Here is a 25,573-nt window from a genome sequence, read left to right on the forward strand (position 1 = left end):
TGTTCTGATTTGTTCAGAAAGTGTTGATAGTTCAGCAGCCCTGACAGTAATATCACAGATTTAGATTTTATTCTTATAATAATTTCTATTGTAATGCACACAGGGACTTATTTAACAATTAATAAAGTAGATTTCTGTGTTAGCTGTAACTGGGTTCTAAAGATTTGCTGCAATTTTTGCCCTATTAAAAAAGGGAGAGGCTTGTAAAAGAAACTGTTTATATCTACAACAGCTTAGGGGGTAATATAAGTTCTATACTAAATGTAACTAATTAATAAAACTAAAAAAAAAATGAAATCATGACAAATTGTTGTGATATACGAATTACACACTGGAGTGATCTTCATCCTACTTTGCAGATTTGCCTCAAGTAATCTTCATGACAAAAATTGATGAACTTTTTAAACCCACTGGTTAAAAAGGACATAAGAAAGGTGTACACCAGTAAGAAGATTAAAGAAAAGGTAATTGTGTTCTTAAAGTTGTATACTAGCACTGTAACTGATTACAAAATGTGGGATTGAAAACATATGTTCTAACTGTATATAAACACACAATTAGACTGCACCATTATTTATCTTATATATTTATAAAATGTCCATCTCACAGCATTTTGCTCTCCAGAAAATAATTGATTAATATAAACTTCCTGAAAAAACTTCCTGGAAATCATAAAGGCTTCCAAGATTCCAAGTCCAGTGAACTTTTTATTTTAAATATTAATACATAAAGTAATAATAATATTTATAAGTAATAATATTTCCTGTGAAATATTATGAGGTGACTGCTGTCAACTATAAAAAGCTTGCTAGATTATTTCACAAGGTGTCTGTTTAAGGATTTAAATAAAGTTCTGTTCTTCTGTATTTGTTCTCATTTGTGGAAAAAAATAATGTTTTTCTTACAGACCTTTTTCTTATTTATTAATTTCTTTTTCTTTTGGTTTGTTACTATTGTTTTTTTTTTTCAGATGCAGGATTTCAGTAATGCACTGGGGATTCCAATGAGCCACATCTTCCCTGTGAAGAATTACCACGAGGAGACTGACACAAGTGATGACATGGATCTTCTGATCCTCAAGGCACTTGATCAGATTGTGAATCTTGCCAATGATCAGCTGGAAAACCAAACCTCTTCTGAAAAACTGGAGTGAAGACTTTTTTCACTTTTACACTCATGAGAAGAGTCAACATAGTGAAAAAAAATGAATCAGCAAAAAACTACAATACGTCAAAGATCACAGCATCAAAGGATGAAGGGCAATAATAGAATAAAGACATAAAGAGACATAAAGAATCTTTTCACATATAATCTTTCATTTAAGCTCATTGTCTCTACTATAATCATACCTGGTTTGTGTTTATTGATATTTGCTTTGTACATTGTACTTTTATTTAAATAAAATAAAATACCATTTTCAGTTATAATTGTTTGATCCTATATTTAAGATTCTATATCCTATATTTGACAATAAAACACTAAAACATTCATACAAAAACAATAGAAATTATTAAGCGAGATTAAGAAAGAAATAACTGTGGATTAATATCAATAAAGTAATTTATTTATTAAATAAACGAAAGAAAGGCTCTTTATAGCTATAAGTGTAAGTGAAAATAGGACCCAACTTGTTTTTTGGAGGGTTTCAAAACAATTAAAAATGTTATACCATTCCTGCAATAATACTGTAGGTACAGGACAAAGCATGAGCAGGAAAAAACAAGGAAAACATTCAAATTAATAATTTATTTTACCAAGCAGGCTTGCATGATCTCTAACACGCTTCATTTTTGCAAAGACGTCATCTTCCATTCTTGAGACTGAGTCAACCCATAAATTGACAGACGAGTTAAAATATGATATGGAAGATTATAAAAACAAGGAGGATGTGCAAATAATATGTCAGTAATTATCTAATAGACTTATCAATCAAAATGATTGATAATGGACTTATCAATCACTTGAATATTTTGTTTTTAATTTGCTAATGCATTTATTTGCATGAATATAAAAAAAATATTTTCTAGGCTTTTATAAAATGTATCTGCCCCAGTCACAGGTCACTCACTGTCATTTCAGTGGATGAGGTGTTGCTTTAACATGAACAAGAATCTCAAGATGTTTTGTTCCTTCACAAAACAATGAGCATATCAGTGACTTTTATATGTGATCTGACACAAAGCTCTAGAAACACTCATTACCAGGGTGGAGATGTTTTCATAAGATCTTAGAATGTAATTTTATATACTGACCGCTGGATATTCTGAACTATAGCCTCCAGATGCAAAGATAGCCACCAGAGGGCAGCCCTGTAAATATTATTTGAACTCTTCTCTTGTTCTTGTTCCCATTACCCCATTTATAATATGATGCTGATCTGTTTTGTGCTGTGATTATTCATCTTATTTAAGCTTCTTTGTTCACCATCTCTTTGTCTAGTTTACGTTAATATCACAGTTTGGTTGTCAGTCCACAGCCTCGCTTTAGTGTCTCTGTATTCAGGTTCTGAGCAGGTTGTTAATTCAAACCAAATTTGCTTTAAATCTTTGTCGTATTAAAAAAACAAAAAGCAATAAAACAAACGATTTGTGTAACAAACAAAATATTTTCCTGTTTTATGAACTGTAAGGCTGCAATGGGTTGGCACTCCGTCCAGGGTGTATCCTACCTTGATGCCCGATGATGGCTCCCCGTGACCCGAGAATAGTTCGGATAAGCGGTAGAAAATGAATGAACTGTAAGGACTTTTTTTTATAGATTAGCACATATTTATGATTTGTGTTTTAACAGACAAAAATACATAATTGAAGAGAAACTGAGGAGGTTCAGGCTCAGCAGTTCAGATGCTCAGTTTGTCAGGATTTTGCTTGTTGGTGAAGTCGAAGCAGGAAAGTCCAGTTTCATAAACTCAGTTAATAATGCATTTCAGAAACAAATCACCTGTGGGCCTCTTGTAGCTTCAGTTAGAGCGACTTTCACAAAAGAAGTAAGTATGTTGTAATTTTTAGTCCATAACAACTACTTGAGATACTAAGGTGTCATAATGAAAGCAACACAAAAAGGAATATTAGAACATACTACATAATTATTACAGTACAAAATCCATTACATTGAAGGAGAGGATGGACTGATTTATAAACTATTTAAAATATAATAGAACAATTGCTAGAACAAGTAAAATATTTTGTATCTTTATGGTTTAAATAACATGCAATTAGTAACCGTATAATAAATTCAATAATAGATCTACTTTATGTTGGTCCTGCACAAACAGAGAGTTTAGCTGATTAGCCATTGATTAATTTACATTTACAGCATTTAGCAGATGCCCTTATCCAGAGCGACTTACATTTTTATCTCATTTTATACAACTGAGCAAATGAGGGTTAATGGCCTTGCTCAGGGGCCCAACAGAGGCAGCCTGGTGGACATGGACATCGAACTCACAACCTTCCGATTGCTAGTCCAGCACCTTAACCACTTGGCTATAATCCCTCCCCACACGACCTGATCTGTATGTTGTCTTTGCAACTAAAAGTTTTTTTTTTTTGCTCTATATCTGATCAACAGAATACTTTCACTTTCAGTTTCCAGTAAATCACACTCTTTCAAGAAGAGTTATCAGGGTGTGTGCCTGCGTGTGCTTGTGTGTGTGTGTGTGTGTGTGTGTGTGTGTGTGTGTGTGTGGTACAGAAAGAAAGGGTTACAACAGGGTAATAAGTAAATATTTAACTGCCTAGAGCATTGTGTTGTGTGTGTGACTGTACTGCTTCTGTATTTCTCCATTATCAGTTGTTACATAAGTTTTCCTGTTGGCTCAAACCAGTCTGGCCTTTTTCTTGTTCCTTTTCCTGTCATTAAGTTCTTTCTGCCCTCAGAACTGCTGCTTATTGGATGATTTGTTTGTTTTTCTGTGTAAACTGTCCTGTAAAATCCCAGTTTCTGAACTACGCAAGCCAGCGAGCAACAAGCCTGCTTCTGTCTCTGAGAGCATACAGAACAGGAGCACAAGTGGCAGTGCATATATTCAGTCACTGTGTTTGTCAGAGCCTCTTAGAACACACACATACACTCATTATCAGTGGACTTGAAAAATCTTAAATATACACTAAAAACTGCTGCGTTAAAAAACCCAATATGGGTTATTTTGGCAACCCAGCGCTGGTTATTTAAACCCAACTAGTTGGGTTATCATGTTTAACCCAGAATGCTAGGTTGTGATTTTAACCCAATGTAAGAAATTACAGAAATTGCACCCAAATTCCACTCCAAGGTACACATCTAAAAGAGTTCATTCCTAAAAAGGTTTAAGTATCATAAGGTAATACGTTTAGGACTCTAAACATATAAACTTGATTCAATTATAAATATGGGAACGGCAGCAGGACATTAAGGATCACCACGAACAAAGGGTTTACGTGACTGCGATTACCATTTAAAGTGACAACTTGGTTGATAACAATACCAAGCCAAGGTCTACGTGGCCGCGATTACCATTTAATGTGACCACTTGGTTGATAACAATTGTAACAATACCAAGACAAGGTGTACGTGACCATGATTAACATTTAAAGACAATCAGCTAGACAACAAGGTGTAGCCCAGCCATTTGGGAGACTTTCAACTCTTACACTCAACACACATTCAAAGCGGAACTTCATTTAAATTACCAAAAGGGAAAACTGTATATAATGCTTGAGCAGGATTTGCTCTGGGTTCTTGTGGACTCCGATGAACCCAAAGTACGTCATGTATTTTGTCACTGCTATGCTGGAATAAACTTCTTGTTCTTCATTAAGATCTTCACCACCATCGTCTTATTTTAACACTACGCATTTTTTATTTCTTACACCAACTATTAGTTAAAAATGACTACACTGCTGGGTTGAATTTAACCCAAAATGGGTCAGAAATTTAATTGATTAAAATAATGAATCTACAGCAATACTTACTTCAATACTTAATCCAACCCCACCCGCGGGAAACACGGAATTATGTGGAAGCAATTTAGGTCATCCTTCGTTTTATTAATACACGTTTTCTTATTTTTGTAAAGGTTGTCTAGGCATCTGGGAGCATTAATTTTTGCAGACAAACTGTAACTTATTTTTTTGATCACTTCAGTCAGGTGTCAGGTGTGTGTGTGTGTGTGGCTATATAAACTCCACAAAGTACAGAGAAGGTAAAGTATTCTGGAGATACTGAAACATCATAATAGTGTTAATAATAGTAACTTAATTAATAATAACTTAATCATTTCACCAAACATCTACTGATTTTCTTTGAACAGCATGTGGATTTATTTTCACTTTCCATTTCCATGAAATGCCTCCATTTGAAAGAATCTAGAATGAGAATAGCCCAGCAGGATGAGGAGGGAGAGGAGGAGGAGGAGCCCCCAACTGATGCTATATAACTGGCACTGTGTAAAGCTGCAGTAGATCTGAGCAGCCATAAACCGTGAGTATATGTGGGTTTATTTTTACTGTTATCTGATCTTTACATAAACATTTTGATCTTAAATTGTCAATTAGGCTTTAAGAATTTTCTTGGATGTTGAACAGAAGTTAATTAAATATGGACATGTGTGTATGTGTTTGCATGATTTTGCAACTGGGAAACAAATATAGTGATATTCACTCATTAGAATTTATACAACTTACCATTTATACCATTAGAAAATATAACACTTATGAACTTATGGTTAGATTCTAACTGCATTTCATTGTCTTTGTACATTGGCTTTAGACAATGACAATAAGCTGAAATCTAATCTAATGTAATAGAATCTAATCTAATTAGAATTAATTCAGCACTCTCTGATTCTCTGTCACTTGCTTCTGCCTCTCCATGCTTTTTTCTGAAGCAGGTCTTTTTGTTTCAAACTGCATTTACAGTCCAATAATGAATTCTATAACAACGGGAGCTCTCAGATTTATAATTTAAGTAGAGATGTATACCTGTGTAGAACAAGGAAATAAAAACATACCCTGCTCTTCTGTTTATTTTTTTTAATAAACAAGAATTTTAAGTTGATTTTTAATTTTTCAATCATGATTTTTCAACAGAAATAATTGGATAAAATGGGACAAGAAGAATCCAAACCTCCACCTCCACAACCTGGTAAGACAAATGTAAAAATTCTTTTCAGACATTCATACAGAAGCTGTGATTGTGATCAGTGTTTCTTGGGATAATTGGAGCCAGTGTGATTCACAGTGACTAAGTGGAACAATATACAGAATGGGGAAACATGTTCCTACTTTAAACTTTGAGAATTCAGTTTAAAGCAGAAATTTCAGTTTAAAGCATCTTTTCTAATCGTGTGCATGCAGTAGATCATTTATTAAATTACACAGATGAGTTTTACAAACGTAACAAGAAGGTAAGACAGAATTTGTGCTCAGAACTCAGATATAACTAGATGTACAATGTATTCACAGTTTCTCAGGATTTTTCAGTGTCTACAGGAGTAGGTCTCAGTTAGATGTGATTCTGGCCCATTTCATTGTGCAATACTGCAATACGAGTCCAGCAGCAGTCTGACTGCAATGAGCAGAAACTGAACAAAGTCCACAGAAAAACAAATATAAAACGACAGGCAAACAGAGAGGTCAAAAATCAAGCAGAAAGTTCGGTAACCAGAATAACTAGCAACAGAGCAATCAAGTGCTAAAGGCTCGTACACACCGGGACAATTGTCGAGTTTTTTAATGGACACCCATGCGGATTTCACTGACATTAGACGGTACACAAGGTGGCGCTGCGCAACTTCATGCTTCTGACATTCGCTTGTGACACAGAAGAGGAAAGAATCTCTTATGGAGATATTTGTAGTCGCTGTCGTGTTTGTCATGAAGCTCTTTGTTTTCAGAAAGCAATGAAACTAGCAGCTCTACATTCATCTTGCCTCAATGCATCTTCGTCATGGTATCAAAGTGCGCTCAACAAGACCGTTTTGTGCTTGACCAAGTCGTGTTTTACTGTAACTTCAGCAGCTCCAGACACGTGAACAAAAGCTCCAATCTCATTAATCGGCCAGTTCCTACGCGTCGGTGTGCGCGCTCACGTTGGTGCCCATTGTTTAGTCACTAGGCGTTAAATGTCTGCTGTAATCGTCCCTGTGTGAGCGAGCCTTAAGACTGATCAGCGACATTAATCCAAAAACACAGAATAACAGGTCACAATGTGAAAAAACAGTAGAAACAAAAGCACAACTCGGTATGCAACAATCTGGACAATACATCGCGTCTATATGCTCTTTATGGTGGTGCAACCGGAAGTCGAAACTGAAAGTAACCTCACGACACCGGAGGTTAGTGTTCCAGTGGGGAGCTGACGATGGTGTTATCAATTCAAACAGGGGCGGAGCCATCATTTAAAAAAAAAGGGGGGGGGGGGGGGGGGGGGGTTGAAGAGACGCACTGTCTAGTGTTATCTGTTATCTTTTTTTTTTTTTCAATTAACCCTTGTGTAAATGACAGGTTTTATTTTTAATGATGTTTTTTTAATCATGCTTTATATGCGTTATGATTATATATGATTATAAAACAGAAAGAAAGAAAGAAAGAATTAGAACAGCTTGCCATTGGGACAGTACCCTTAAAAGGACATCTTTGTACCTTATTTACATTTTTTACCATCATCCTTTGCACCCCGTCATCCACCATGTTTGTTTCCCGTCTTCACCTGTCTGTTCACCCGGACTCTATTTACACTCATCACCACTGTCTTCACTCATTGTCGGTTATCGTCTTTACTACGTTGTTTGCATGTGTGATTTACCTGCTCCTTAATATTAAAATGACATCTTTAATGTCACTATTCATCGTCCTCGTCTCTGTCGTGTACATACAGTGACACATACTTGATATTATGTAGAATTGGCAGAGTTAAACATGCTGTAAAATCTCAGTTCAACATTATCTTTATTCTTATTTGAACGGTTTTGATAACACACTTGTTAAAACAATAGGCATTATAAAAGAGTTTTTATAATGTTTGTCAAAGCAGCTATTTTTCCTTATTATAGTCCTTTAAATTAAAACTTGCTAATTATTCAACAAGAGCAACAGGCAGAGTTACTAAACATTGTGCAACACAATTCAGATACCATTATGCCAACTTACACTGCTTGACATTTTTAAAAAAAGAAGTGAAGCGTTTTTGGCCGCTTTGAGCTCATCGTAACCGAATGCTGGACCGCGGGTGCGACTCGCGCTACAGTACTGGGGGCGCGTGATGATGACGTGACAAGTGAGTGACTGATTGCCGTGAACGTCATGTATAGACGATCTTAAACTTTCTTGTCTCTGAATTTTAAATCACTCTGCATTTATATACATTGCTCCATTAAAACCTCAACATGTGGTGAACACAACTCTCCACTAAAAAAGTGAGGGGGACGAATTTACTTTTTATAAAAAGTGCAGGGGACATGTCCCCCGCGTCCCCTGCATAATCTACGCCCCTGAATTCAATTCAAGTTTATTTGTATAGCGCTTTTTACAATAGACATTGTCTCAAGGCAGCTTTACAGAACATAAACATAAAACAGAAGGTAAACATAAGGAATAATATAAAGAATTAATATAATAAAAAAAATTCAAGATTATTATTAGATATATATATAGTTCACAATGTGTATGTATTTATCCCCAATGAGCAAGTCTGAGGTGACTCAGGCAGCAGTGGCAAGGAAAAACTCCATTAAATTGGTAAAGGAAGAAACCTTGAGAGGAACCAGACTCAAAGTGAAACCCATCCTTATATGAGTGACACTGGGGGTGTGATTACAAATATAGAGTCAAAGAAATGTTGTATTGGTGTAAGGATCACATGGAGTTCAGATCTCCTCTTTAGTATCACAGAGTCCAACTGGAGCTGGTAGATCTGTAGATGTCTCAGGATTCTCACAGAGTCGGCCTCATCTCAGGGGAGGTCCAAATCTTCATCGCACGGAAGACGATCACAGTTGATACAATGTCTGGATGCCTCGGGATGGGTAGAAAGGGAGAAGCAGTGTAGAGGGATTAACGTATCTGCTGTTCATAAAAATGTGCAAGTCTAATGTAATAGTGCACAATATTATGGGATGTATTTTGTGTACGCCTGACTAAAGAGATGAGTTATTAATCTGAATTTGAACTGAGAAAGTGTGTCTGAGCACCGAACACTATCAGGAAGACTATTCCAGAGTTTGGGAGCTAAATAAGAAAACGCTCTACCGCCTTTAGTAGACTTAGACATTCTGGGAACTACCAGAAGTCCTGAGTTTTGTGATCTCAGAGAGCGTGAAGGATTGTAACGTGTTAGAAGACTAGTTAGATACATGGGAGCTAAACCATTAAGAGCCTTGTACGTAAGTAGCAGCAGTTTGTAATCAATTCTAAACTTAACAGGTAGCCAGTGTAGAGATGATAAAATTGGGGTTATATGGTCATACTTTCTTGTCCTAGTGAGAACTCTGGCAGCTGCATTTTGGACTAACTGTAGCCTATTTATTAAAGATGCAGGACAACCACCTAGTAATGCATTACAATAGTCCAGTCTAGAGGTCATGAAAGCATGAACTAGCTTCTCAGCATCAGATATAGACAGGATGTTTCTCAGCTTGCCAATATTTCTAAGGTGAAAGAAGGCTGTGTTTGTAATATGGGTGATATGATTTTCAAAAGACAAGTTGCTGTCTAATAAACACCAGGTCTTTCAGTGTCAAGCTACTAGTAACAGTACATCCCTCTAAATGGAAATTAAATTGTGAGAGTTTCTGTGTACTGGGTTTTGGACCTATAAGTAGAATTTCTGTCTTATCAGAGTTTAACAACAGAAAATTGCAGCTCATCCAGTCTTTTATCTCTCTAAGGCATTGAGTTAATTTGGACAATTTAGCTATTTCATCTGGTTTTTATGAGATATGTAACTGTGTGTCATCAGCATAGCAGTGGAAACTAATCCCATGTCTTCTAATAATGTTCCCTAATGGAAGCATGTATATTGAGAAAAGCAGAGGTCCTAGAACTGATCCTTGAGGGACCCCATAATTAACTGGTAATAAACTGGAGAATTCACCATTTAATTCTACAAAATGGTATCGATCAGACAGGTAGGATCTAAACCAACTTAAAGCCTGTCCATGAATACCTGTGTAATTTTGTAAGCGATCTAGGAGAATGTTGTGATCTATAGTGTCGAATGCAGCACTAAGGTCGAGTAGAACTTATAGTGACATACAGTCTTTGTCCGAAGCTAAGAACAAGTCGTTTGTGACTTTCACAAGTGCAGTTTCTGTGCTATGATAGGGCCTGAAACCTGATTGAAACTCTTCGAGGATATTGTTCTCCTGTAAGAAGGAGCTCAGTTGAACAGACACACAGTGAAATAAAACTTGTTGAATTACTGCTGCACTATTCTAACATGATTGTTTTATACAATAGTTATAACTCCCATCAGCGCCAACATCCGTCTGAGATTTCATACCGTACTCAGTTTACATTAATATGTGTATTGATCACATTCACTCTGCATCATTTAATAAACTTCTTTAATTTAGTAAGCAATTAATTTGTAAGCAAATAATCATGTTTTGTTGAGAAATATAATATTTTTATGTAAAATGCTTTTTTTTCTTAAATTTTACTGGCCACTTATTCCTTTTTTAGTAAACCTATAATCACAAAACATTACATTAAAATCCATGTTTTGTGTTTTAAATTCACTACAAATGAATATTTTATTGTGACTGGTTGAAGTGATTGAGACAGAAAAATCACATTAGGTTTGCTGCAGAACCAGAAGACTGTAGACATTCTGAATACTGAACACATACGTTCAACTGCACTGTTTGTGTAAATACTGAATTTGGTTGTCTGTTCTTCAGAATTCGATCATCCATGGAGGAAAATGCCTTGGGGGTAAGTTTCTTTAATTTTATAGAAGAAAATCTCATTGCCTTGAGTGAGAAATGACTATTTTCCCTCTTTAATTTTCCCATGGTGTTAATTCTACCCCTAAACTGTAATTAATATGTATCCTCACTTCTGAACAGAACCTGTTACAACATACATTTGCTCTGAAACCTAAAGGATTGATTTTCTTTCTTTGATACCGTTTATTAAAAAATGTTTCTTACTTTCTTTATTTCTTTCTTTATCCTGTAGATAGATGAATAAGAAATAAACACAATAATTTGCTTTACTCTCCTTGGGTTATGTAATGAATGAACAGCCTCTGTAGCTCATATTACACTTTACATTAGTACACAAACTTATCTGCATGCTCAGTGTCATGCTTTATATCATTTATTTAAGGGGAAGTTTGTGACTTTCTGATTGTAACAGAGAAAAGGACGAAATTGAACATAAACTGAGGACATTCAAGCTCAAGGGAACAAGTGCTCAGTTTGTCAGGATTCTGGTTGTTGGTGAAGTCGGAGCAGGAAAGTCCAGTTTTATAAACTCAGTCAATAATGCGTTTCAAGGACGAATCACCTCTGGGGCTCTTGTTGACAGGGCAGGAGGTACCAGTTTCACAAAGAACGTAAGCATTTTCTAAACTTTAAATACTACTTCAGGTATAATTAAATTTTTAATGAGATACCAGCAGCTAAAAAACAGACAAAAGGAACACAAAGTATATGATACATCTGAATTTGTCTTACAGTACAAAACTCATTATATTGAAGCAGAGGATGGCTCCAATTTGCCTTTTGTCTTTAATGATATCATGGGACTTGAGGACAGAGAGTCTGGTGCAAAAGCAGACGACATCATCAGAGCCATATACGGGTTACTTGAGGAAGGACACAATGTAAGTAAAGTGTACATGCAGTCAAAGTATGTCAGATTAACATGTGAATTATCTATCTATCTATCTATCTATCTATCTATCTATCTATCTATCTATCTATCTATCTATCTATCTATCTATCTATCTATCCATCTATCTATCTATCTATCTATCTATCTATCCATTTACTTTTACAGCATTTGGTAGACGCCCTTATCCATAAGTGCTTAAATCTCTAACATTGAATACATTAATGCTGGCTCACTAGGTTACATACTTAAGATACCACGAGTTTAAAACATTTGTTCAAAGTTTTTTTTTTGTTTTTTTTTTTTTTTTTAATGCAAAAGATAAGGAAAAAAGTGTTAGTTGAAGTGTTTCCTGAATACATGTAAGTAGGTCTTCAACCGCCGCTTGAAAATAGCCAGTGACTCAGCTGTCCGGACCTCTAGGGGAATTTCATTCCACCACCTTGGTGCCAGAACAGAGAAGAGTCTTGTAGTAAACTTGCCTCTTACCCTGAGAGATGGTGGAACCAGTTGAGCAGTGCTGTAGATCGGAGGGTGCGGGGTGCAGTGCATGGAGTGATGAGGGCTTTGAGGTAAGAGGGAGCTGGTCCATTTTTGGCTTTGTAGGCCAGCATCAGTGTTTTGAATCTGATGTGTGCAGCTACCGGAAGCCAGTGGAGGGATCGCAGCAGCGGGGTGGTGTGGAGAACTTTGGCAGGTTGAAAACAAGCCTTGCAGCTGCATTTTGGATCATTTGCAGAGGTTGGATTGCGTTCATAGGTAGACCTGCCAGCAGTGCGTTGCAGTAATCCAGTCTAGAAATGACAAGAGACTGAACAAATACCTGAGCAGCCTGTGTGGACAGAAATGGCTGAATCCTTCTAATGTTGTAGAGAAGAAACCGACATGAGCGAGTCACATTAGCAACATGAGAGGAAAAGGACAGTTGATTGTCCATGGTTACCGAAAGGTTGCGAGCTGTGGCTGAAGGGGAGATCAGATCGTTGTGCAAGGATATAGCAAGGTCATGACCTGGGGATGAATCACCTGGGATGAACAGCAGTTCAGTTTTGCTAGGATTGAGCTTTAACTGATGAGCAGTCATCCATGATGACATTTCTGCCAGACATGCTGAGATCCGATCAGAAGCTGTGGTATCTGAGGGTGGGAAAGAGAAGATAAGTTGTGTATCATCAGCATAGCAGTGGTAAGAGAACCCATGTGAGGAAATAACTTCACCGAGAGTGTGACTATACAGGGAGAAAAGAAGAGGACCAAGTACTGAGCCCTGTGGGACACCAGTGGAGAGTCTGCGTGGAGCAGATGTCACTCCCCAAGTATCCTACCTGATATGAGCGTCCTTCCAGGTAGGAAGCGAAGCATTCCCAAGCTGATCCGCAAATCCCGACTCCTGAGGGTGGATAAGAGAGTCTTGTGGTTGACCGTATCAAACCGCTTTTTACATATCTTAAACAGGGGTGCCAATAATTGTGGAGGGCACTGTATATAATGTATATATATAATTTATTCTTCCCTGTTCACATTCAGCTTGAGAATACACGTGTGACAGACGTTAAATACAGAAGCAACCCAAGTGTCGAGCATCAAACCACATGCCTGGTCAACATTGTTGCTGCAGACAAAATATCAATGATGAATGATGGGGTCATTGATAAGCTGAAAAAAATCCGTCAGGCTGCTACCAAATGGAGTAAGAATGTTTATTACAGATGATAAACTCTTTAAGTCTTGTGGTTGACCGTATCAAACGCTGCTGAAAGGTCAAGGAGGATAAGGATGGATGACAGTTTGGGTGATCTGGCAGCATGTAGTTTCTCAGAGACATCCAAAAGGGCTGTCTGTGTGGAATGAGCTGCTTTAAAGCCAGACTGTTGGGATCTTGGAGGTTTTTCTGTGAGAGATAGACAGACAGTTGATTATAGACAATGCATTCAAGAATTTTTGAAAGAAATGAGAGAAGTGATACCGGTCTGTAGTTACTGATATCTGATGGTTCCAGAGGAGGTTTCTTTACGATGGGAATAACCCTTCCTCTCTCGAAAGTAGTTGGTACCTGACCAGATGCTATGGATCTATTGATGATAGTGGTAATGAAGGGCAGAAGGTCTTGCGAGAAGGTCATATATCTATCTATCTATCTATCTATATATATATATATATATATATATATATATATATATATATATATATATATATATATATATATATATATGTATACAGTGCCATCCATAATTATTGGCACCCCTGTTTAAGATGTTTAAGGTCGTGGACTTTAAATTCTCCTTTTTTTAAACAACATAGAGCCCAATGCAAAAATCCAACTTTCATTTAAGTACATTACTTTGGTGGTAAAAAAAAAATCACACATTTAGAAAAAAAAACAACTTGAAATCATGTGTCTCACAATTATTATTAACACTTTGTACAACCTCCTTTTGCCAACAAGACAGCACTTAATCTCCTCCTACAACATTTCACAAGATTGGAGAACACAGAAAGAGGGATCCTTGACCATTCTTCTTTGCACAATCTTTCTAGATCATCCAGTGTCCTGGGTCCTCTCTGATGCACTCTCCTCTTTAGCTCAGGCCACAGGTTTTTGATTGGGTTTAGGTCTGGGGACTGAGATGGCCATGGGAGGACCTTGAGTTTGTGACTGCTGAACCATTTTTGTGTAGATTTTGCCACATGTTTTGGATCATTATCCTGCTGAAAGACCCAATGAAGACCCATCTTCAGCTTTCTGGCAGAGGCCATCAGGTTTTTATTTAAAATGTCCTGGTAGTTCAAAGCGTTCATAATGCCATGTACCCTAACAAGGTTCCCAGGGCCTTTGGAAGAGAAACAGGCCCACAGCATCACAGATCCTCCACCATACTTCACGATGGGCATGAGGTGCTTTTCGGCATACTCATCTTTTGTTTTACACCAGACCCACTTAGAGTGTTTGTTGCCAAAAAGCTCAATCTTTGTCTCATCTGACCAAAGCACATGATCCCAGTTGAAGTCCCAGTACCACTTAGCAAACTGCAGATGTTTACGCTTGTGAGTGTTAGTAAGAAAAGGCTTTTTCCTTGCATGCCTCCCAAACAGCTTGTTGGCATGTAGAGAGCATCTGATGGTTGTTATGGAGACTTTGTGACCCCAAGATGCCACTGTTTGATTCAATTCTGTGACAGTGAGCTTGGGAAATTTTTAACTTCTCTTACCATCCTCCTCACTGTGCGTTGTGGCAAGATAAACTTGGGACCTCTTCCAGCCTCTTCCTGTTTGTCACTGTTCCAGTTGTTTTAAACTTCTTAATGATTCCTCTGACTGTAGATACAGGCAAGTTAAGGCGAGTGGCTATTTTCACAATTTTTCTGATAGAAATTATGCTTCTGCAAAAAAAAAATTATTTATTTGACCACTTTTAACATATCTTAAACAGGGGTGCCAATAATTGTGGAGGGCACTGTATATAATGTATATATATATTATATTCTTCGCTGTTCACATTCAGCTTGATACACCTGTGACAGACGTTCACTACAGAAGCAACCCAAGTGTTGAGGATCACACCACATGCCTGGTCAACATTGTTGCTGCAGACAAAATATCAATGATGAAGCATGGGGTCTTTGAAAAGCTGAAAAAAATCCGTCAGGCTGCTACCGAACGGAGTAAGAATGATTATTACAGATGATAAACTCTTTCAATCTTTAATTGATGATAAATCTTTAATTAACTTTTACAATACTGACTAATTAGTTTGTATTGAATGTTGTTCATACTGTAAGGATTGTTTGTAAATGATTTATCATATCATCCAGATATCCCTCAGCTAATCATCATCACAAAACCAGATTTAGCATGTCCACTGGTTCAACAGGACTTAAGAAAGATCTACACCAGCAAGAAGATCAAGGAGAAGGTAATCATTTGGTTATACGGGTAGTGCAAACTGTTATTATATACATCTTGTATTTTTTTTTTAATAAATAAAAATAAATACTTTAACACTTTCATCAGTTTTGTGAATTCTTCACCACCTAAAAAAGCTAAAAACAACTGAATATTAATCTGCCTGAGAAGAACCAACACTGACTGTAATTACAGACAATTACAGTTCTTAGGGGCACGTGTCCTTAGCATCTTTGTACATGTGAATAGTCTAGTCTTCACCCCTTCATATGTGGTCTGGGAAGCTGAAAGCTGTAAGAAACCTGGATTCAATTTCCTGCTCAGAACTGCACACATCTGACATCTGACACTTCATCAAACTCTACCATTCATGCAAGTCCATAGTTTAATCTCAGGTCTGATTCCTCAGTATTAGTTCCTCCCTAAGTGCACATACCTCAACTATGACTATGTCCATGTCTGGCATAATTAGTGAGAAACTGATCATCTATCTTACTCTGTTCACTCTTACATTATCAATCTTACCTGTGTTTGAATTTTTACAGATGGAAGTGTGTAGTAATACTGTGGGGATTCCTATGAATCACATTTTCCCTGTGAAGAACTACCATGAGGAGATAGACACAGATGATGACATGGATCTTCTGATTCTCAAGGCACTTGATCAGATTGTGCACATCGCTGCTGACTGGTTAAAGGAAAAACCATTTAAATGTGGTGAAGAAACTGAGTAGGGACTCAGATCACAATGCCTCTGTGTATAAATGTAACCCAATGTGATTTACACAGCATTTAAAAAACACAGTAGGAGACACGATTACTGCTGATTGGAGAAGAGAACCAAGTATGTATTGCTAAAATAAGTGTTATGCTGTTTTCTGTATTTATGGAGCACATTAGATTATTTTACTTTAGTTACAGTTACTGATTTAATCAACCCTAAAATGTAAGTGAGGAATTCTATGTAAATGTTAATCTTACAATAAAAAATAAAGTTTTTACCTAAAGAACAAAACCCTTTTTAAGTTGTTTATTGAGGTCTGTATTTTACTGCATTTATGTGCTGCAATAGAGGTTTTAAGGAAACTGACACAGTTATTCACCACATATGAGTTCTGTGAAATTCAGATAAATAAGCATTAAGGTCTGCATCTGTCCTTGGTTTGCCTTGTGTTTTGTACATTGTTGTCATTATTGTACGGTGGCCGGGAAGTGCAAAACAAATTAACAAATCCAAAAACACATTAACAAATCTGAAAACGACAAGTCAGACAACCCGGAAACGTTAGTGTATTGTTCGTGAATTGAAACTTACCGATCATTGGACAAGACACCTGTCACTCAAGATATACAGGTATGGAATCTTATGTGTAATGTGTAAAGTTCTCCGTTTAAATATAAGAAAATAACAGAATTAATCCACAGTAATCCATTCCATCCATCCAGTCCAACTTTTCCCTGCGGCAGACTGTTGAACTTCATGTATACCTTGAGTGACAGGTGTCTTGTCCAATCACAAACTGTAACAACCGCTTCCGGGTTGTCTGAAATGTCGTTGTGTTTTCTGATTTGTTAATGTGTTTTCAGATTTGTTAATGTGTTTCGTGCACCGATTCAGACAACACGGAAGCGGTAGAAATAGTTTGTGAATGGAAACTTACCGATCATTGGACAAGACACCTGTCATTAAAGATATACAGGTGAATGAAAGGTGTCTCGTCCGATGATGGTAAGTTTCCATTCACAAAATATACCAACCGCTTCTGGGTTGTCTGACTTGTTAATGTGTTTTTGGATTTTTTAATGTGTTTTTGGATTTTTTAATGTGTTTTTGGATTTTTTTATGTGTTTTTGGATTTGTTCATTTGTTTTGGGATTTGTTAATTTGTTTTGGGATTTGTTAATGTGTTTTGCACTTTCCGGCCACCGTATTTTTGTCATCTTTTTGCGCCACAAAACACAGCTTCACTTAAACATGTACATAATTATAAACTTCTATATTATATAAATTAAGTGTGTGTTTGTGTTTGTGTGTGTGTGCGTGTGTGTGTGTGTGTGTGTGTGTGTATTTGTGTTTGTGTGTGTGTGTGTGTGTGTGTGTGTCATACATGGTAATGACCCAAAAGTACTAAACTGTGGCTGTATTTATCTATCCAGTATTCATACACATTTAAAGTGACAGACAAGATGAAGGGACCCATATGCAGGACGCCAGGCACGAGTCAGGTTAAGGGGGTTTACTAACAGTCTTTGCAAACATGCAAGCAGGATGAGCAATCAATACAATCCAAGAAGACAGAGTTTTGGATAGTATGATACACACAGGTGAAAGTGCCAAACAAAATGTCACAAAACAGGTTAGCATGAAATAAAAGAGTTCACAAACAATAATACAAACCTGGGTAATAATCCACACAGGACGTAATAATCCACACAGGTGAAAAAGTGCATAATACAATATTCACCAAACTGGATATCATGTAGTATTCGAGTCTAAACGATAATCCACAACTCGGTTAAATCTTTTTATGGATGAATAAGACCAAAATAAAACCTTTTAGTTTAAATGAGAAGCGATATTTCTGAAGAAAGGAAAGTACTGAATTCAAGCATAAGAAACTCATACTGTACCTTCTGTGAAACGTAGTGGTGGTTGTATCATGCTTTGGCTCTGTATTGCTGCAACTGGTCCAGGACAACTTGCCATCATTCATTGTTCAATGAATTCAGAATTATACCAGTGAATTCAATTAAAATGACAGGACACCTGTCCATGATTTGAATCTCAAGAGAAAACTGGTCATACACCAAGACAACAAAGACAATTTGGGCCATCCCAAAAATTACTCAAGTTGGGAGCATGAAATTGTCCAAAAATTGGTATGCTGAAGCACGGAGTTCCTTTCACTGGAGCTAACGTGCCAAGACCAACCCCTGGAAATCAACCCCATACCATATGCTGCCCTCCAACAAACTTTAGATTTGGCACAATGCAGTCTGGCAAGTAGAATTTTCCTGGCAACCACCACCAACCCAATTGCCAGACAGAGAAGCATGAGTCCAGTCCAGTAGCAGAGTGCTTGAAACCACTGTATGTGTTGCTTTTCATTGCACATGGTGATGTAAGGCTTGGATGCAGCTTGGATGCAGCTGACCCTGCTCTGTGATTTTACCTGGATTACCACTTTGTGGCTGAGTTGCTGTTGTTTCCCAATTGCTTAAACTTTTTTACAATACCACTAACAGTTGACACAAATTGACTTATTGAGAGGTGGCAACCTATCACAGTACCACCCTTGAATTTGTTTATATCCCATTCTTTCACAAATGTTTGAAAAAGCAGTTTGCATGCATAGGTGCTTGATTTTATACACTGGTGGCTATGAAAGTGATTGGAACACCTGAATTCAATCATTTGGAAGGATGTCCCAAAACGTTCGGTAATATAGTGTATGTAATGCTCGATCATTTTTCTCAACTAATAAATGAAGAAGTATAATATTTTGGGCTCATTTGTTTGATTGCATTTACTTTGTTTACTTTTAGGACTTGTGTTAAAATCTGATCATAATTTGGGGCATATTTATGCAGAATAGACATTTCTAAAGGGTTCACAAACTTTTAAGCAGCACTATATATATATATATATATATATATATATATATATATATATATATATATATATATACGTGTATATATATACGTATATATATATATAAAATCAGCACATGACTGTAATGTGAAAGACAGCATGTGCAAAGAGCAAAAAACGTGTGTAAAACATCATGTAAACAGTTTTATATGCTTGTGCTGTAGACATGGATGTATATTGGAAGAGTGTGTATTTGGTGTAAGTAAGTACAGTCCACACAGCTGTTGGGGGTGTGTAAGAAAAAGAGGGAGGCAAAGACAACACGTTAGTAACCCAATTCTAATCTGTCTTACCTCCTGTAACTGCTGAGCCTGGCTCTCCGCTGTGTCTCATAGCCAGAGGGTGAGCGCCACAGCGGCGTTCCTGATTGGTTCACGCTCTCGTCAGGAATTCAGCTGCCCCAGTGACAGTGACAGTGCGTTCTAAGGATTTAATCACTTCAGTCAGCTGTCAGGTGTGTGTGTGTGTGTGTGTGTGTGTGTGTGTGTGTGTGTGTGGCTATATAAACTCCACAATATACAGAGAAGGTAAAGTATTCTGTAGATACTGAAACATCATAATAGTGTTAATAATAGTAACTTAATTAATAATAACTTAATCATTTCACCAAACATCTACTGATTTTCTTTGAACAGCATGTGGATTTATTTTCACTTTCCATTTCCATGAAATGCCTCCATTTGAAAGAATGCACAAAGAGAAAATAGATATCCCAGGAGGAAGAGGAGGAGGAGGAGCCCCCAACTGATGCTATATAACTGGCATGGGGGAGAGCTGCAGTAGATCCACAAACCGTAAGTATATGTGGGTTTATTTTTACTGTTATCTGATCTTTACATAAACATTTTAATCTTAAATTATGTCAATTAGGCTTTAAGAATTTTCTTGGATGTTAAACAGAAGTTAATTAAATATGGACATGTGTGTACTGTATGTGTTTGCATCTATTATGATTTTGCAACTGGGAAACAAATATAGTGATATTCACTCATTAGAATTTATACAACTTACCATTTATACCATTAGAAATGTAACACTTATAAACTTATGGTTAGATTCTAACTGCATTTCATTGTCTTTGTACATTGGCTTTAGACATTTTCAGTCCAATAATGAATTCTATAACAACGGGAGCTCTCAGATTTATAATTTAAGTAGAGATGTATACCTGTGTAGAACAAGGAAATAAAAACATACACTGCTCTTCTGTTTAGTTCATTTTTAATAATCCAGAATTTCAAGAGAAATTTCAAAAGAAATAATTGTATAAAATGGGACAAACACAATCAGCTCCACCTCCACGTCAACCTTCACCTCCACCTCCACCTCCCAAACTTGGTAAGACAAATTTTAAAATTATTTTCAGACATTCATACAGAAGTTTCTTGTCACAATTGGAGCCAGTGTGATTCACAGTGACTAAGTGGAAACAATGTTCAGAATGGGGAAAATCTTCCTACTTTCACGTTATAAGAATTCAGTTTAAAGCAGAAAGTTCAGTTTAAAGCAGCTTTTCTAATCATGTGCATGCAATAGAACATTTATCAAATTACACAGCTGAGTTTTACAGACGTAACAAGAAGGTAAGACAGAATTTGTGATCAGAACTCAGATATAACTAGATGTACAATGTATTCACAGTTTCTCAGGATTTTTCAGTGTCTACAGGAGTAGGTCTCAGTTAGATGTGATTCTGGCCCATTTCATTGTGCAATACTGCAATACGGGTCCAGCAGCACTGCCTGACAAACTGAAATAAACTTGTGGAATTACTGCTGCACTATTGTAACATGATTGTTTTATACAATAGTTATAATTCCCATCAGCACCAACATCCATCTGAGATTTCACACCGTACTCAGTTTACATTAATATGTGAATTGATCACATTCACTCTGCATCATTTAATAAACTTCTTTAATTTAGTAAGCAATTAACTTGTAAGCAAATAATCATGTTTTGTTGAGAAACATAATATATTTTATGTAAACTGTTTCAATAATCAATGTTCTTTTAATAACTGAACTCCCGTCTACATCAGTCTAGCTTTCCTTACAGTAGGAATGTGTAACTCACAAGTGAATGAACAGGTTTAACACCACACACTCGTTTGTTGATCATTTCTATTGAATAGTTAAAAATGATCCATTTATAACAGTTCTCTCTGCTGTAAATGAGAACTCCTTGGTATACATCTAACAATCTCCATTTTCCTGGACTTGCCCATGTACAGGTTTGCTATATTTCACAGACAATTGCAAAAATGTAACTTTTCTTTTTGTTTCTTTTCAGAATATGATACGCCATGGAGGAAAATGCCTTGGGGGTAGGTTTTATTAAAGCAATGTAGCTTTTGTTTAAGTACACCATGAGCAATTATGCTCATATTTCAGCCTCAAAACTTATCAAATGTCTTCAAAACATTTATAAATTTATACTTAAATATCAACATATAGTCAATTTAATTTTTTTTTTTCCAAATCACTAACTGCCAGTAAATTGTTGTTTGTTCTTTTGTGACTTTTTGTGTGTAATAGGAAAAAAGACGCTTTAGAAGAGAAACTGAGGAACTTTAAGCTCAACACTACTGATGTTAAGTTTGTCAGGATTCTGATCGTTGGTGAAGTTGGAGCAGGAAAGTCCAGCTTTATAAATTCAATCAATGATGCTTTCCAAGAGCGAATCACCTCTGGGGCACTTGCTGGATCATGTGGAACCAGTTTCACAAAAAAAGTAAGTACAACATGCTCAATGATTTGATTGTACATTTCAATCAAATAAACACAGTTTTGTTTAAATTAAAGTCATCTCACATTTACAGTATAGACAAAAATATTTTATATTTTTTATATTAGTGTGAAGAGAGACAATCCCTGGACCTTTTGAAAACGATCATTCAACAACATCCCATGCATTGAAAAAGCACTGTTCTTTTTTGCTTTAGTGCAGAAACCTTGATATTTGGAACTGCACAGTTTAAAAAGAATCATTTAAAAGCAAAACCCAACCAAATGAGCCCAGAATCAGCTATATGTGCAGACTCAAATATGCAAAAAGGTTATATGGCGCTTTAACAAATATGACATTAGTGTGAATAGGGTTTCATTCTATCTGAGTGGAACCTTTGTGTGTTCTCAACCTCAGTAGAGTTCTGTAGTCAGGTGAGGATACAGCACCTTTTAAACAGTTATTTTAAACAAGAAAGCTTTTTCAGTTTAATTGACTCTTAAACTTGGATAAAAAATAGCAAATGAAAGAAATCTAATTCATTCTCCAAACTAGGTGTAAAGGCACCACAAGGTGTCAGCCTCAGCACCTAAAGAGGCACAGCATTGTACAGTTCAATATTAAGTTTAACTTTCAGGATGTTTGGATTTTCAGGATTATTTCATCTTAAGTAAAAAAAAAAAAAAAATGCAATAAATGGTATACAATTTGTGTCTTTGTCTTTCAGTATCAAACTCATCATATCAAAGGGAAGGATGGCTCCCGTTTGCCTTTTGTCTTCAATGATATCATGGGACTTGAACGTGAAGGTAGCAAAGGCATATGTGTAGATGACATTATCTCAGCCTTAAAGGGGCTAATTGAGGAAGGATACAACGTGAGGACATTTCACAACATGAGACAAAACAATAACTTTCAGACTTTTTACAATGTATATTGTTAGTATATCGTATTAGGTTATGTTTGTATATCGTATTAGTATAAATGTTTTTCTGTAGCAATTAACCCAAATTGAACTGAAGATTTATTCTTTCACCAATTTTCAGTTTAATCCTCTTCATCCTGCATCTGGAAAAGACTCCAAAAACAATCCCAGGGTTTCTGATCACACCTTCTGCCTGGTCAATGTTCTAGATGCAAACAAAGTGTCATTCATGGACCACAAGTTTATTGATAAGATGATACGGATTCGTGAGGCGGCTTCAGACTATAGTAAGTTCTGTTATTCCAGTGTAGAATTGTATCATGTTTGATTTGTTCAGAAAGTGTTAATAGTTCAGCAGCCCTGACAGTAATATCACAGATTTAGATTTTATTCTTATAATAATTTCTATTGTAACGCACACAGGGACTTATTTAACAATTAATAAAGTAGATTCCTGTGTTAGCTGTAACTGGTTTCTAAAGATTTGCTGCAATTTTTGCCCTATTAAAAAAGGGAGAGGCTTGTAAAAGAAACTGTTTATATCTACAACAGCTTAGTGGGGTAATATAAGTTCTATACTAAATGTAACTAATTAATAAAACTAAAAAAAAATGAAATCATGACAAATTGTTGTGATATAAGAATTACACACTGGAGTGATCTTCATCCTACTTTGCAGATTTGCCTCAAGTAATCGTCATGACAAAAGTTGATGAACTTTGCCCACTGGTTAAAAAGGACATAAGAAAGGTGTACACCAGTAAGAAGATTAAAGAAAAGGTAATTGTGTTCTTAAAGTTGTATACTAGCACTGTAACTGATTACAAAATGTGGGATTGAAAAGATATGTTCTAACTGTATATAAACACACAATTAGACTGCACCATTATTTATCTTATATATTTATAAAATGTCCATGATTAATATAAACTTCCTGAAAATTCTTCCTGGAAATCATAAAGGCTTCCAAGATTCTAAATCCAGTGAACTTTTTATTTAAAATATTAATATAAAAAGTAATAATAATATTTATAAGTAATAATATTTCCTGTGAAATATTATGAGGTGACTGCTGTCAACTATAAAAAGCTTGCTAGATTATTTCACAAGGTGTCTGTTTAAGAATTTAAATAAAGTTCTGTTCTTCTGTATTTGTTCTCATTTGTGGAAAAAATAATGTTTTTCTTACAGACCTTTTTCTTATTTATTAATTTCTTTTAAATAAATGGTTTGTTACTGTTGTTTTTTTTTCCAGATGCAGGATTGCAGTAATGCACTGGGGATTCCAATGAGCCACATCTTCCCTGTGAAGAATTACCACGAGGAGACTGACACAATTGATGACATGGATCTTCTGATCCTCAAGGCACTTGATCAGATTGTGAATCTTGCCAATGATCAGCTGGAAAACCGAACCTCTTGTGAAAAACTGGAGTGAAGACTTTTTTCATTTTTACACTCATGAGAAGAGTCAACATAGTGAAAAAAAAATGAATCAGCAAAAACTATACAATATGTCAAAGATCACAGCAAAGGATGATGGGAAATAATAGAGAGACATAAAGAATCTTTTCACAGATAATCTTATTTCCTCTACTTTAATCATACCTGGTTTGTGTTTATTAATATTTGCTCTGTACATTGTGCTTTTATTTAAATAAAATAAAATACAATTTTCCGTTATAATTATGTTTGATCCTACTTATATTTAAGATCAATAACATTACACAAAACATGTCATTATATTTACAAGCAACTATCATCTTATTTCACAGTTATTACATAACCATTTAGGCCCAAAGAATGAATCAGATTTCATTAATGACCAAAGTTTCTGAAATTATTTAATCACTATTAATTAAGCCCTGGAGAAATAGCGCTAGGCCTTAAGAAGTACACTTATGTAAGAACACTTCCAGAGGGAAGAGAATGTTTTATGCCAGAATTGAGAGTCCAACATGCAGACCAGTAAGCTACCAAACCAAAACATACAAAGAAGTGTAAAGTGAACAAATGATGAGAAAGGACTTTCTCATAAAGAAAGTAACATGTAAAACCCAGACAAACTCCTAGAGACAAGTGCAGAGGGACTGCAGAAAAAAACCTGAGAGAGAACGGAACCCGAATGAGATCAGCTTAAGGGTTTTTACCAAACTACTTAACTAAGCATCAAGACATGTGATGAAAGGAATACATGGCCACAAGTCCATATAAGGGCATCTACGTCTGATTGCTCCAGCTTCTTTGTCTTCAGGAAGCACTCATGGCTTGGCTTTGATCATTGGGTTTGCAGGTCGAGTTGGCGAAAGTGAAATAAGAGATTTTGTCCTTCCCTTTGTCTTGTCCTCTTCCCGACTCTGATATCCCCATTTTGGATTTGGGAGCTCACTCTACGATTTCTTCTGTCCTGGAAAAGGATATGTTGTTGTCCACATCAGGGTCTGAGGAGCTCAATGCAGTTAAGAGTTGCTTGTTCTGTTTGATGATCTCTTCGAGACTTCAGACTGCATGCCATTCCCACACAGGTAACTGCCAATTTTTCCCAAATCT

General features: G+C 36.2%; 2 protein-coding genes across 7 annotated transcripts in view; both read left to right on the forward strand.

Moving 5' to 3' along the window:
* The first annotated feature begins 5,441 nt into the window (after positions 1-5,441).
* Positions 5,442-25,573, forward strand: part of LOC132839729 (interferon-induced protein 44-like) — a 61,835-nt gene continuing 41,703 nt past the window's right edge. For 2 of the 5 annotated variants that reach the window (XM_060860864.1, XM_060860866.1), the window contains exons 1-6: positions 5,442-5,460; positions 6,069-6,123; positions 10,880-10,913; positions 11,340-11,538; positions 11,662-11,808; positions 13,344-13,506. In XM_060860864.1, the coding sequence (XP_060716847.1) occupies positions 6,084-6,123; positions 10,880-10,913; positions 11,340-11,538; positions 11,662-11,808; positions 13,344-13,506 (583 nt within the window). In that variant the 5' untranslated portion in view covers positions 5,442-5,460; positions 6,069-6,083. Of the gene's footprint in view, positions 5,461-6,068; positions 6,124-10,879; positions 10,914-11,339; positions 11,539-11,661; positions 11,809-13,343; positions 13,507-15,318; positions 15,479-15,628; positions 15,730-15,968; positions 16,222-16,264; positions 16,708-25,573 lie in introns of those variants that run through there. The other 3 variants (XM_060860863.1, XM_060860867.1, XM_060860865.1) reach the window with 3 other exon arrangements.
* LOC132839727 (interferon-induced protein 44-like) lies at positions 5,449-24,709 on the forward strand. 2 transcript variants are annotated; one of them, XM_060860860.1, is made up of 8 exons: positions 5,449-5,470; positions 20,586-20,709; positions 21,664-21,697; positions 21,909-22,104; positions 22,826-22,975; positions 23,145-23,310; positions 23,703-23,803; positions 24,279-24,709. In XM_060860860.1, exons 2-8 carry the CDS (start codon positions 20,643-20,645, stop codon positions 24,459-24,461), a joined length of 897 nt encoding a protein of 298 aa, XP_060716843.1. In that variant the 5' UTR covers positions 5,449-5,470; positions 20,586-20,642; the 3' UTR covers positions 24,462-24,709. The 2 variants fall into 2 exon arrangements, with proteins under 2 accessions (XP_060716843.1, XP_060716842.1); XM_060860859.1 differs by lacking the exon at positions 5,449-5,470 and having other exon boundaries at positions 20,338-20,709.

The sequence above is a fragment of the Tachysurus vachellii genome, chromosome 24, assembly GCF_030014155.1.
Source record: "Tachysurus vachellii isolate PV-2020 chromosome 24, HZAU_Pvac_v1, whole genome shotgun sequence".
Taxonomy (NCBI): Eukaryota; Metazoa; Chordata; class Actinopteri; order Siluriformes; family Bagridae; genus Tachysurus; species Tachysurus vachellii.

Excerpts from the sequence above, each read along its gene's own strand:
- LOC132839727 (XM_060860860.1), top strand. The coding sequence starts at position 20,643 with ATGGGACAAACACAATCAGCTCCACCTCCACGTCAACCTTCACCTCCA. Across the intron at positions 23,311-23,702 it reads TGAGGCGGCTTCAGACTATA|ATTTGCCTCAAGTAATCGTC; the intron begins GTAAGTTCTGTT and ends CCTACTTTGCAG. Across the intron at positions 23,804-24,278 it reads GTAAGAAGATTAAAGAAAAG|ATGCAGGATTGCAGTAATGC; the intron begins GTAATTGTGTTC and ends TTTTTTTTCCAG.